This window comes from Narcine bancroftii, chromosome 3 (assembly GCF_036971445.1).
Source record: "Narcine bancroftii isolate sNarBan1 chromosome 3, sNarBan1.hap1, whole genome shotgun sequence".
Taxonomy (NCBI): domain Eukaryota; kingdom Metazoa; phylum Chordata; class Chondrichthyes; order Torpediniformes; family Narcinidae; genus Narcine; species Narcine bancroftii.
The window spans coordinates 298,926,674-298,941,419 of NC_091471.1; the positions used below are offsets into that span (position 1 = coordinate 298,926,674).

At 37.5% G+C, this 14,746-nt stretch overlaps 2 protein-coding genes across 2 annotated transcripts in view; both read left to right on the forward strand.

The window, feature by feature from the left end:
* The first annotated feature begins 62 nt into the window (after positions 1–62).
* On the forward strand, positions 63–9,204 carry LOC138756850 (mucin-22-like). Its single transcript, XM_069923242.1, has 23 exons — positions 63–300; positions 567–722; positions 988–1,134; positions 1,402–1,557; positions 1,824–1,970; positions 2,237–2,392; positions 2,658–2,804; positions 3,067–3,222; positions 3,489–3,635; positions 3,903–4,058; positions 4,325–4,471; positions 4,739–4,894; positions 5,161–5,307; positions 5,576–5,731; positions 5,998–6,144; positions 6,407–6,562; positions 6,829–6,975; positions 7,243–7,398; positions 7,665–7,811; positions 8,080–8,235; positions 8,502–8,648; positions 8,911–9,066; positions 9,173–9,204. The coding sequence occupies exons 1-23, from the start codon at positions 63–65 to the stop codon at positions 9,202–9,204; spliced, it is 3,456 nt and encodes a 1,151-aa protein (XP_069779343.1).
* Positions 9,205–10,266: 1,062 nt separating this feature from the next.
* Positions 10,267–14,746, forward strand: part of LOC138756851 (mucin-16-like) — a 69,261-nt gene continuing 64,781 nt past the window's right edge. The window contains exons 1-6 of the mRNA XM_069923243.1: positions 10,267–10,285; positions 11,656–11,802; positions 12,792–12,905; positions 13,345–13,473; positions 14,110–14,267; positions 14,355–14,422. Of these exons, the coding sequence (XP_069779344.1) occupies positions 10,267–10,285; positions 11,656–11,802; positions 12,792–12,905; positions 13,345–13,473; positions 14,110–14,267; positions 14,355–14,422 (635 nt within the window). The remainder of the gene's footprint in view (positions 10,286–11,655; positions 11,803–12,791; positions 12,906–13,344; positions 13,474–14,109; positions 14,268–14,354; positions 14,423–14,746) is intronic.

Consider the following 14,746-nt stretch of genomic DNA (forward strand, 5'->3'; position numbering starts at 1 on the left):
CACAACAGTCTTGAAAAAAGCATAAAGTGGCGTGTAATATTGTTGATTGATCATGCGCAGAAATGATAGAGACGTCTTATCATGTCAATTTATTTGTGGAAAAGGACTCCCAGTCTTTCAACTTTCTTAAAAAATTTACTTTCACACTTCCAGAAACATCTGGAACCACATCAAGTACAGAGGAGATGACTGTGGCCCCCTCAACAACTGAAGTGATCTCAACTACAGCGCAAACGTCAACTGCAGGCAGTTCAACTTCATTGACACCTGAGGTTACATCGACAACAACTGCAATCACCGGTTAGTCTTCTTTTAAGAGGAAACGAGATAAATGTAGCATATCTTTCGCCAATAAATCTGAAATTATTTGGATATTATTATCAAGCAAGGAATATACTGAATTTCCAGATAATATCGCACAGAAATGAAAAGAAAAATGAAGTACAGGGAAAAATTGGTCATTCTTCAAACTCAGAAGATTTCAAAAAGTATAAACATGATATTATTGTATTTCAAAAGCACTCATGGTGTTAAACTTCTGTAACATGTCTCTTTCACACTTCCAGAAACAACTGGGACAACAAGTACAGAGGCAACGACTGTGGCCACCACAACATCTACAGAGACCACATCAGCGGCAGGATCGTCAACTTTAGGCAGTTCAAGTGCAATAACAACAGAAATTACATCAGCTTCAACATCGACACCAACTGCAAGTACGGGTACGTCTACTAAAGAGGACAGACATAAATTCAGGTTCTGTTTGTCTGATAAATGTGAAATAATGTGGATGTTATCATCAAACAAGCATTTTCATGATTTTCCAGACAATATCACAACAGTCATGAAAAAAGCGTAAAGTAGCGTGAAATATCGTTCATTGCTCATGCGCAGAAATGTTCGAGACGTCTTATCATGTCAATTTATTTGTGGAAAAGGACTCTCAGTCTTTGAACTTTCTTAAACAATTCACTTTCACACTGACAGAAACATCTGGAACCACATCAAGTACAGAGGAGATGACTGTGGCCCCCTCAACAACTGAAGTGATCTCAACTACAGCGCAAACGTCAACTGCAGGCAGTTCAACTTCATTAACAACTGAAGTTACATCGACAACAACTGCAAGCACTGGTTAGTCTTCTTCAAAGAGGAAAAGCATAAATGTAGCGTATATTTCGCCGATATTTCTGAAATTATTTGGATATTATCATCAAGGAAGGAATTTAATGAATTTCCAGATAATAATGCACAGGAATTGAAAAGAAAAATAAAGTACCACGAAATATTGGTCATTCTTCAAACTCAGAAGATTACAAAATGTATAAAAATGATATTATTGTCTGTCAAAAAGCACTCATGACTTTAAAATTCTGTAACATGTCCCTTGCAAACTTACAGAAACAACTGGGACAACAAGTACAGAGGCAACGACTGTGGCCACCACAACATCTACAGAGACCACATCAGCGGCAGGATCATCAACTTTAGGCAGTTCAAGTGCAATAACAACAGAAATTACATCAGCTTCAACATCGACACCAACTGCAAGTACGGGTACGTCTACTAAAGAGGAACAGACATAAATTCAGGTTCTGTTTGTCTGATAAATGTGAAATAATGTGGATGTTATCATCAAACAAGCATTTTCATGATTTTCCAGAAAATATCACAACAGTCTTGAAAAAAGCATAAAGTGGCGTGTAATATTGTTGATTGCTCATGCGCAGAAATGTTCCAAATGTCTTTTCGTGTCAATTTATTTATGGAAAAGGACTCCCAGTCTTTGAACTTTCTTAAAAAGTTTACTTTCACACTTCCAGAAACATCTGGAACCACATCAAGTACAGAGGAGATGACTGTGGCCCCCTCAACAACTGAAGTGATCTCAACTACAGCGCAAACGTCAACTGCAGGCAGTTCAACTTCATTAACACCTGAGGTTACATCGACAACATCTGCAATCACCGGTTAGTCTTCTTTTAAGAGGAAACGAGATAAATGTAGCATATCTTTCACCAATAAACCTGAAATTATTTGGATATTATCATCAAGCAAGGAATATACTGAATTTCCAGATAATATCGCACAGGAAATGAAAAGAAAAATGAAGTACCAGGAAATATTGGTCATTCTTGAAACTCAGAAGATTACAAAACGTATAAACATGATATTATTGTATTTCAAAACAGTCATGGCGTTAAACTTCTGTAACATGTCCCTTTCACACTTCCAGAAACAACTGGGACAACAAGTACAGAGGCAACGACTGTGGCCACCACAACATCTACAGAGACCACATCAGCGGCAGGATCGTCAACTTTAGGCAGTTCAAGTGCAATAACAACAGAAATTACATCAGCTTCAACATCGACACCAACTGCAAGTACGGGTAAGTCTACTAAAGGGGACAGACATAAATTCAGGTTCTGTTTGTCTGATAAATGTGAAATAATGTGGATGTTATCATCAAACAAGCATTTTCATGATTTTCCAGACAATATCACAACAGTCATGAAAAAAGCGTAAAGTAGCGTGAAATATCGTTCATTGCTCATGCGCAGAAATGTTCCAAATGTCTTTTCGTGTCAATTTATTTGTGGAAAAGGACTCTCAGTCTTTGAACTTTCTTAAACAATTTACTTTCACACTTCCAGAAACATCTGGAACCACATCAAGTACAGAGGAGATGACTGTGGCCCCCTCAACAACTGAAGTGATCTCAACAATGGCACAAACGTCAACTGCAGGCAGTTCAAGTTCATTAACAACTGAAGTTACATCGACAACAACAGCACGCACTGGTTAGTCTTCTTCAAAGAGGAAAACAGATAGCCTATCTTTCTCAAATAAATCTGAAATTATGTGGATGTTATCATCAAGCAAGGAATTTACTGAATTTCCAGATAATATCGCACAGGAATTGAAAAGAAAAATAAAGTACCAGGAAATATTGGTCATTCTTCAAACTCTGAAGATTACAAAATGTATAAAAATGATATTATCGTATGTCAAAAAGCACTCATGACTTTAAACTTCTGTAACATGTCCCTTTCACACTTCCAGAAACAACTGGGACAACAAGTACAGAGGCAACGACTGTGGCCACCACAACATCTACAGAGACCACATCAGCGGCAGGATCGTCAACTTTAGGCAGTTCAAGTGCAATAACAACAGAAATTACATCAGCTTCAACATCGACACCAACTGCAAGTACGGGTACGTCTACTAAAGAGGAACAGACATAAATTCAGGTTCTGTTTGTCTGATAAATGTGAAATAATGTGGATGTTATCATCAAACAAGCATTTTCATGATTTTCCAGAGAATATCACAACAGTCTTGAAAAAAGCGTAAAGTAGCGTGTAATATTGTTGATTGCTCCTGAGCAGAAATGTTAGAGACATCTTATCATGTCAATTTATTTGTGGAAAAGGACTCCCAGTCTTTGAACTTTCTTAAACAATTCACTTTCACACTGACAGAAACATCTGGAACCACATCAAGTTCAGATGAGATGACTGTGGCCCCCTCAACAACTGAAGTGATCTCAACTACAGCACAAACGTCAACTGCAGGCAGTTCAACTTCATTAACAACTGAAGTTACATCGACAACAACTGCAAGCACCGGTTAGTCTTCTTTAAAGAGGAAAAGACATAAATGTAGCGTTTTTTTCGCCAATATATCTGAAATTATTTGGATATTATCATCAAGGAAGGAATTTAATGAATTTCCAGATAATATCGCACAGGAAATGAAAGGAAAAATGAAGTACCAGGAAATATTGTTCATTCTTCAAACTCAGAAGATTACAAAACGTATAAACATGATATTATAGTATTTCAAAAGTACTCATGGCGTTAAACTTCTGTAACATGTCCCTTTCACACTTCCAGAAACAACTGGGACAACAAGTACAGAGGCAACGACTGTGGCCACCACAACATCTACAGAGACCACATCAGCGGCAGGATCGTCAACTTTAGGCAGTTCAAGTGCAATAACAACAGAAATTACATCAGCTTCAACATCGACACCAACTGCAAGTACGGGTACGTCTACTAAAGAGGAACAGACATAAATTCAGGTTCAGTTTGTCTGATAAATGTGAAATAATGTGGATGTTATCATCAAACAAGCATTTTCATGATTTTCCAGACAATATCACAACAGTCTTGAAAAAAGCGTAAAGTAGCGTGTAATATTGTTGATTACTCATGCGCAGAAATGTTAGAGACGTCTTATCATGTCAATTTATTTGTGGAAAAGGACTCCCAGTCTTTGAACTTTCTTAAACAATTCACTTTCACACTGACAGAAACATCTGGAACCACATCAAGTACAGAGGAGATGACTGTGGCCCCCTCAACAACTGAAGTGATCTCAACTACAGCGCAAACGTCAACTGCAGGCAGTTCAACTTCATTAACACCTGAAGATACATCGACAACAACTGCAAGCACTGGTTAGTCTTCTACAAAGAGGAAAAGACATAAATGTAGCATATATTTCGCCTATATATCTGAAATTATTTGGATATTATCATCAAGCAAGGAATATACTGAATTTCCAGATAATATCGCACAGGAAATGAAAAGAAAAATGAAGTACCAGGAAAGATTGGTCATTCTTCAAACTCTGAAGATTACAAAATGTATAAAAATGATATTATTGTATTTCAAAAGCACTCATGGCGTTAAACTTCTGTAACATGTCCCTTTCACACTTCCAGAAACAACTGGGACAACAAGTACAGAGGCAACGACTGTGGCCACCACAGCATCTACAGAGACCACATCAGCGGCAGGATCGTCAACTTTAGGCAGTTCAAGTGCAATAACAACTGAAATTACATCAGCTTCAACATCGACACCAACTGCAAGTACGGGTACGTCTACTAAAGAGGAACAGACATAAATTCAGGTTCTCTTTGTCTGATAAATGTGAAATAATGTGGATGTTATCATCAAACAAGCATTTTCATGATTTTCCAGACAATATCACAACAGTCATGAAAAAAGCGTAAAGTAGCGTGAATTATTGTTCATTGCTCATGCGCAGAAATGTTCCAAATGTCTTTTCATGTCTATTTATTTGTGGAAAAGGACTCCCAGTCTTTGAACTTTCTTAAATAATTTATTTTCACACTTCCAGAAACATCTGGAACCACATCAAGTGCAGAGGTGATGACTGTTGCCCCCTCAACCACTGAAGTGATCTCAGCTATGGCACAAACGTCAACTGCAGGCAGTTCAACTTCATTAACACCTGAAGTTACATCGACAACAACTGCAATCACCGGTTAGTCTTCTTCAAAATGGAAAGGACATAAATGTAGCATATTTTTCGCCAATATATCTGAAATTATTTGGATGTTATCATCAAGTAAGGAATTTACTGAATTTCTAAATAATATCGCACAGGAATTGAAAAGAAAAATAAAGTACCAGAAAATATTGGCCATTCTTCAAAGTCAGAAAATTACAAAATGTATAAAAATGATATTATTGTATGTCAAAAAGCACTCATGACTTTAATCTCCTGTGACATGTCCCTTTCACACTTCCAGAAACAACTGGAACACCAAGTACAGAGGCAACGTTTGTGGCCACCACAACATCTACAGAGACCACATCAGCGGCAGGCTCGTCAACTGTAGGCAGTTCAAGTTCAATAACAACAGAAATTACATCAGCTTCAACATCGACACCAATTGCAAGTACGGGTAAGTCTACTAAAGAGGAACAGACATAAATTCAGGTTCTGTTTGTCTGATAAATGTGAAATAATGTGAATGATATCATCAAACAAGCATTTTCATGATTTTCCAGACAATATCACAACAGTCTTGAAAAAGCGTAAAGTAGCGTGTAATATTGTTGATTGCTCATGAGCAGAAATGTTCGAGACGTCTTATCATGTCAATGTCATTTGTGCAAAAGGAATCTCAATCATTGAACTTTCTTTTACAATTCACTTTCACACTTCCAGAAACATCTGGAACCACATCAAGTACAGAGGAGATGACTGTGGCCCCCTCAACAACTGAAGTGATCTCAACATCGGCACAAACGTCAACTGCAGGCAGTTCAAGTTCATTAACAACTGAAGTTACATCGACAACAACAGCAAGCACTGGTTAGTCTTCTTCAAAGAGGAAAACAGATAGCCTATCTTTCTCAAATAAATCTGAAATTATGTGGATGTTATCATCAAGCAAGGAATTTACTGAATTTCCAGATAATATCGCACAGGAATTGAAAAGAAAAATAAAGTACCAGGAAATATTGGCCATTCTTCAAACTCAGAAGATTACAAAATGTATAAAAATTATATTATCGTATGTCAAAAAGCACTCATGACTTTAAACTTCTGTAACATGTCCCTTTCACACTTCCAGAAACAACTGGGACAACAAGTACAGAGGCAACGACTGTGGCCACCACAACATCTACAGAGACCACATCAGCGGCAGGATCGTCAACTTTAGGCAGTTCAAGTGCAATTACAACAGAAATTACATCAGCTTCAACATCGACACCAACTGCAAGTACGGGTAAGTCTACTAAAGAGGAACAGACATAAATTCAGGTTCTGTTTGTCTGATAAATGTGAAATAATGTGGAAGTTATCATCAAACAAGCATTTTCATGATTTTTCAGACAATATCACAACAGTCTTGAAAAAAGCATAAAGTAGCGTGTAATATTGTTGATTACTCATGCGCAGAAATGTTAGAGACGTCTTATCATGTCAATTTATTTGTGGAAAAGGACTCCCAGTCTTTGAACTTTCTTAAACAATTCACTTTCACACTGACAGAAACATCTGGAACCACATCAAGTACAGAGGAGATGACTGTGGCCCCCTCAACAACTGAAGTGATCTCAACTACAGCGCAAACGTCAACTGCAGGCAGTTCAACTTCATTAACACCTGAAGATACATCGACAACAACTGCAAGCACTGGTTAGTGTTCTACAAAGAGGAAAAGACATAAATGTAGCATATATTTCGCCAATATATCTGAAATTATTTGGATATTATCATCAAGCAAGGAATATACTGAATTTCCAGATAATATCGCACAGGAAATGAAAAGAAAAATGAAGTACCAGGAAAGATTGGTCATTCTTCAAACTCTGAAGATTACAAAATGTATAAAAATGATATTATTGTATTTCAAAAGCACTCATGGCGTTAAACTTCTGTAACATGTCCCTTTCACACTTCCAGAAACAACTGGGACAACAAGTACAGAGGCAACGACTGTGGCCACCACAGCATCTACAGAGACGACATCAGCGGCAGGATCGTCAACTTTAGGCAGTTCAAGTGCAATAACAACTGAAATTACATCAGCTTCAACATCGACACCAACTGCAAGTACGGGTACGTCTACTAAAGAGGAACAGACATAAATTCAGGTTCTCTTTGTCTGATAAATGTGAAATAATGTGGATGTTATCATCAAACAAGCATTTTCATGATTTTCCAGACAATATCACAACAGTCATGAAAAAAGCGTAAAGTAGCGTGAATTATTGTTCATTGCTCATGCGCAGAAATGTTCCAAATGTCTTTTCATGTCTATTTATTTGTGGAAAAGGACTCCCAGTCTTTGAACTTTCTTAAATAATTTATTTTCACACTTCCAGAAACATCTGGAACCACATCAAGTGCAGAGGTGATGACTGTTGCCCCCTCAACCACTGAAGTGATCTCAGCTATGGCACAAACGTCAACTGCAGGCAGTTCAACTTCATTAACACCTGAAGTTACATCGACAACAACTGCAATCACCGGTTAGTCTTCTTCAAAATGGAAAGGACATAAATGTAGCATATTTTTCGCCAATATATCTGAAATTATTTGGATGTTATCATCAAGTAAGGAATTTACTGAATTTCTAAATAATATCGCACAGGAATTGAAAAGAAAAATAAAGTACCAGAAAATATTGGCCATTCTTCAAAGTCAGAAAATTACAAAATGTATAAAAATGATATTATTGTATGTCAAAAAGCACTCATGACTTTAATCTCCTGTGACATGTCCCTTTCACACTTCCAGAAACAACTGGAACACCAAGTACAGAGGCAACGTTTGTGGCCACCACAACATCTACAGAGACCACATCAGCGGCAGGCTCGTCAACTGTAGGCAGTTCAAGTTCAATAACAACAGAAATTACATCAGCTTCAACATCGACACCAATTGCAAGTACGGGTAAGTCTACTAAAGAGGAACAGACATAAATTCAGGTTCTGTTTGTCTGATAAATGTGAAATAATGTGAATGTTATCATCAAACAAGCATTTTCATGATTTTCCAGACAATATCACAACAGTCTTGAAAAAGCGTAAAGTAGCGTGTAATATTGTTGATTGCTCATGAGCAGAAATGTTCGAGACGTCTTATCATGTCAATGTCATTTGTGCAAAAGGAATCTCAATCATTGAACTTTCTTTTACAATTCACTTTCACACTTCCAGAAACATCTGGAACCACATCAAGTACAGAGGAGATGACTGTGGCCCCCTCAACAACTGAAGTGATCTCAACATCGGCACAAACGTCAACTGCAGGCAGTTCAAGTTCATTAACAACTGAAGTTACATCGACAACAACAGCAAGCACTGGTTAGTCTTCTTCAAAGAGGAAAACAGATAGCCTATCTTTCTCAAATAAATCTGAAATTATGTGGATGTTATCATCAAGCAAGGAATTTACTGAATTTCCAGATAATATCGCACAGGAATTGAAAAGAAAAATAAAGTACCAGGAAATATTGGCCATTCTTCAAACTCAGAAGATTACAAAATGTATAAAAATTATATTATCGTATGTCAAAAAGCACTCATGACTTTAAACTTCTGTAACATGTCCCTTTCACACTTCCAGAAACAACTGGGACAACAAGTACAGAGGCAACGACTGTGGCCACCACAACATCTACAGAGACCACATCAGCGGCAGGATCGTCAACTTTAGGCAGTTCAAGTGCAATTACAACAGAAATTACATCAGCTTCAACATCGACACCAACTGCAAGTACGGGTAAGTCTACTAAAGAGGAACAGACATAAATTCAGGTTCTGTTTGTCTGATAAATGTGAAATAATGTGGAAGTTATCATCAAACAAGCATTTTCATGATTTTTCAGACAATATCACAACAGTCTTGAAAAAAGCATAAAGTAGCGTAAAATATTGTTGATTGCTCATGCGCAGAACAATTATAGATGTATTATCATGTCAATGTCATTTGTGCAAAAGGAATCTCAATCTTTGAACTTTCTTTTACAATTCACTTTCACACTTCCAGAAACATCTGGAACCACATCAAGTACAGAGGAGATGACTGTGGCCCCCTCAACAACTGAAGTGATCTCAACGACAGCGCATACGTCAACTGCAGGCAGTTCAACTTCATTAACACCTGAGGTTACATCGACAACAACTGCAAGCACCGGTTAGTCCAAGAGGAAAAGAGATAAATGTAGCATATCTTTCTCCAATAAATCTGAAATTATTTGGATATTATCATCAAGCAAGGAATTTACTGAATTTCGAGATGATATCGCAAAGGAATTGAAAAGAAAAATAAAGTCCCATGAAATATTGGTTATTCTTCAAACTAAGAAGATTACAAAACGTATAAACATGATATTATTGTATGTCAAAAAGCACTCATGACTTTAAACTTCTGTAACATGTCCCTTTCACACTCCCAGAAACAACTGGAACACCAAGTACAGAGGCAACGTTTGTGGCCACCACAACATCTACAGAGACCACATCAGCGGCAGGATCGTCAACTTTAGGCAGTTCAAGTGCAATAACAACAGAAATTACATCAGCTTCAACATCGACACCAACTGCAAGTACGGGTAAGTCTACTAAAGAGGAACAGACATAAATTCAGGTTCTGTTTGGCTGCATATGGAAAGTCACAAGGCCTCATTTTATTATTCAGCCTTAACACAAATCTCAGGTGATAAACTTCTGTTGCATCTTAAAAGAGGTTGGAAAATAGACCTGAGTGTGGTTTTTGAGATGGAAAAAACTTGTAAAAATAACAAAGTACTGTCAAGAGACCTGAGAGTGTGTCTAATTCAGTTTAAGATTTTGCACAATTTTTATTGGACCAGCAAGATTGGGGTTAAAAAAGACCCCTGAATGCTCATGTTGTGAAGCAGATAAAGGGGACTTAGTACATGTGCTGAGGGCTTGCCCCAGAATTCAAGTATTTTGGATAATGATACGCAAGTATTTTGGTGAAGTTTCAGATCTTAAAATTCTATTTTGCACACTTGGGTTATTTGGGGATAAATAATCTCAAAACTGGATTCAGACAAGTATATGGTAGGCAGACAAATCATACTTCGAGGTTGGAAGATTTTTTTGGGGGATCATCAATTCAGGAGTGGGCCTCAGAAATGGTCGAAGTGGCAGCGTTTGAACGCACGTCTTTCAAACAGTTTGATGAATTGGGCATCTCTATCCAAAGATGGGGCAAAGATCTAGGTTTCTGGGGGGGGGGTGGGTTCGATGTCAGGGGGACATCTGTGGGAATTGCCCCCAAAGTGAGGTGCTGTGCCACCCCATATGGTCACGTCTATTGCTCGCCATCAAACCCATCCTCACCCTCTGGCATCACTAGCGAGCACCCTTCCCCCCCAGCTAAGTAAATTTTGAGCTTTGCACTGTGCCCCCCCCCCAACATGTCACTGCTGGTGGTGGTTGATGTTGTGGTGAAGCATATTAATGAACGGCGGGCTTTTTTCTGTTATTAGAGGGCTAAAGAGAAACATATGGTTAATATATTGATTTTTTTTGCTGCCATGTTTGTTTCAATTTTATGGATAAGGTTATGTTTTGTTACATGACTATGATTTACATAAACTTTTACACTGACTCAAGAGTTTGGGGAAATTTTTTAAAGAATAAAATTTAAATCATAAAAAAACTGAAATAATTAAGATGTAATCGCATCACAAGCAATTAAAGTAGCTGATTTTCCCACCAAAATCACTCCAGATTTTCCCAAAAGAATAATCTTCCAGTAGCCATTGTTCATGAAGTGACACAGCATCGTTCAAAATATATTTTGATGAACTAATTGTCTTCCAACATGAGATTGCATTGAAAGATCAATGCCATTGCTGCAAAAACACTCCTATCTTCAACACATTCACAACTGCAGAAACGCCTGAAGCATCCACAAGTACAGAGGCAACCCCTGTACTGACCACAAGTGCAGCAGAAATCACAGCTGCAGGCAGTACGAGCGCTTCGACACCTAAAACTGCATCTGCTCCAACAAGTCAAATCATAATCAATGGTGAGAATTCTTGAAAGAGGAACAAGTTATAAATTCAATTAATTTAATGCACATTAAATCCGAAATAATTAAGATGCAATCACCTTCAAAGCAATTAGCTGACTTTCCCACCAAAATGGCAGCAGATTTCACAGAAAGAATAATCTCCAGTGGCCATTGTTCATGAGGCTATACTGCATTATTCAAAATGCATTTTTATGAAATAATCATCTTCTAACATGTAATTGTACTGATAGATCAATACCATTTCTGAAATAACACTCACAATCTTCATGCCGTAACATGACACTTCCACACTTCCAGAAACAACTAAAGCATCAAGTACAGAGGCCCCCACTGCGGCAAAGACGACAACTGCACTGAAAACACTGGAAGCAGAAACAACTGCAGGCATTACCAGTGCTTTGACACCTGAAACTACATCAGCTCCAATTACACCTTCAACCTCTGGTGAGTATTCTGGAAAGAGTGATGAGATCATGTCCAATAAATATGAAATTATTTGGATGCAAAAATTCACAGGGAACTAGGATATTTTTCTACATAACTTGCATTGCATTTGATCACGAAAATCATTTTGCAGTATCTGCTGTTCTAAATGACACTCAGATCATTCTAAAGTATTTTTAAAATTGTTGACTTTCGCAATGAAATTGCCACATCAAAGCATTTTCTGCATTTATTCTTCCAATTGTGTAACACTTCCTTCAACAAAACATCTCCACTGTTCTCAAAATAACTGAAGCATCAACAAATGCAGAAGCAACCTCCATTGCAACAACCACAACAGGTCAAACATCAACAACAGCTGAAGCAATAACTATAGGAATCACCAATGACCCATCACACTTGAAACTCCACCTACTTTCATGACCACACCAGGTTCAACCATTGGAGAGTATTCTGGAATTTAATTTTTAATATAATTTTTTAATTTGGACATACAGTATGGTAACAGGCCATTTTGGCCCACGAGTCCATGGCGTCCAATTTACACCCAAATCACTGACAGAGGGAGGAAACCGGAGACCCTGGGGAAAATCCATGCAGACACGGGGAGACTGTACCAACTCCTTACAGATTGGGCGGGATTTGAACCGCGGTCTCAATCACTCGCACTGTAAAGGCTTTGTGCTAACTGCTATGCTAACTGTACCGTCCAAATATCAGGATAATTTGGTTCATGGTCAATGAATCTGAAATAATTAAAATGCAAAATCTCAACAAGATATTCATTTGTTTGCAGCATGACTTACACTGAAATTGTCATCAAGTGTCATCTTTACATATCCATTATTTTTAAAAAAACTAATCAGCATTATTCAATAAGTATTTATAAATGTCTTGTACCATGAAATTGCCAATGTAGATCAATGCATTTTCCACAGTCCACTTCCAATCTTTGCACTTCCTTCTAACTGATATCTTTGCTATTCTAGAAACAACTGAAGCATCATTAAGTACAGAGATGACCAGGGTTGCAACTATTACAATAGGACCTACATCAACAACAGCTGAAACAACAACTACAATTGCTTCCATAACAACAGCAGGTGCAAACATCAGTGAATATTGTACAACGGAGTAATGGGAAACAAAATAAATTATTTTGTCGAGATTAGTATAGAGTACTAATCCAACTGTGTCACAGCAACAATAGTCATTATTATCTGCCCATCATTCACCTTACCTTGTTTCTATCCCCTACTGTATATGCGAGGACGTTGGTCTGTTGAAATCATCCCAATGTTTATGCTTCTGCCATTACTTTACCACTAAAAATTACTTCCAATATGCAGCCGGAGCTGAGACTTGGAAGTGCAGATTCACTGCAGTTAGATGTGTGTAAATTGGAGGAGTGGAGGTTCAGTACAGCTGGAATATAGACCAACATTATATTCACATAGTTATCAGTACATTTATAGGCAAAGTCTACCTTCCAGTTCCATGGTCATTGGTGTAACAATGTGAATTAACTATTTTGTGCTGCAGAATTAACATCCATTTCAACACCACCCGTAACGGAAATCTCTTCCTCATCAATTCAAACATTTACAAATATACATGGATCAAGCTCATCAACAATAGCGACCACTAGCGAAGCATCCAGCCTAATAACAGGTGAAGAAAAAATTTCTGGAGAGATGTTACCATTACCTTGGTTTTTCTGCCTAGACGCACATTTTTATTGCATCATTTAAAATTCTTATTTGAATTGCATTATTCCTTCAGTTTGCAAGTATATAGGTCAAGATCAAACCATGCTCCCTGGAGCTATGAAGCAAGGGCATTAATTGTACTTCATGATATCATTATGGGGGAATATGCCATATAATAATCCCAATAGATTTAAAGTGACAACTGATTCATTTGAAAGACTGAGTCTCATTTGTTTTGGGAAAGTGAACTGCAGTCTGCTGATCCAGACCATACACCCTGGGCCAGAAAGAAACAAGAATGCATAGTCTTTCTGTGGAAATTGAATGAATGTCTTATCGTGATATTTTGAAGGCTGGGCCACATTTATGAGGTGGGCATACTGACAATTTTGAATGAAATTAAATGGGGAAGTTTTGCACATTTCCAGTGAAGCCAAATACATTCTTGGGATTATAGGAAGATCTGACAAATTTACTGACCTTTTCGGAAAGTAAAAAGGAAGGTTCTTCTTTGGATCTCCTTTAATTTTCATTATCCTTATTTGAACAAAGTTTTTAATTTAAACTTAATTTTATTTTGTATCTCTTTCTATTTTAGTGGAACCCCCGATTGTTCCTAAGACCGTCAAACCAATCGAAACTCAGAGAAAACTATTTAACATCACATTCAATGTGCTCACACTACCATTCACACCAAGTCTACAAAATCTGAGCTCCCCATTATATCAGAATGAAGCACGGAACGTCCTTAATGAGGTAAACCTAGTATGTATGATATGGATAGAAAATGTGATACTTCATTTTAAATTTTATACTAAAATGTGAAATTTTAATTTCCTACAGCTCAATAATCTGTATGCCAACAGCAATGTGAAATTGACATTCTCAAAATGTCAGACTGTGTCTTTCAGGTGAGTGATTATTATTTTGAATGTTCCAAATTTAGCAGTCTGTATTTTGAATATTATTATTCTCAAGCCACACTACCCTCTCTGCCACAGTCCTTATGAGATAACTTCCTAAGTGCATTATCTTACTCAAGAATCGATTTATATCATGATTAATGCTGACAGCAGCCTCAGACAAACCCGGACATTCTGGATATAGACAGGTTTGGAAAGTCCAAATTTGTCAATTCACTCCAACATTCATCTCAATGTGGAGTTTATTGGAGCCAGTTTTGCTAAGAGATGCCAGTTTTTATGCTGGCCAGTAGTCTCCTAGATGCTGTAGAA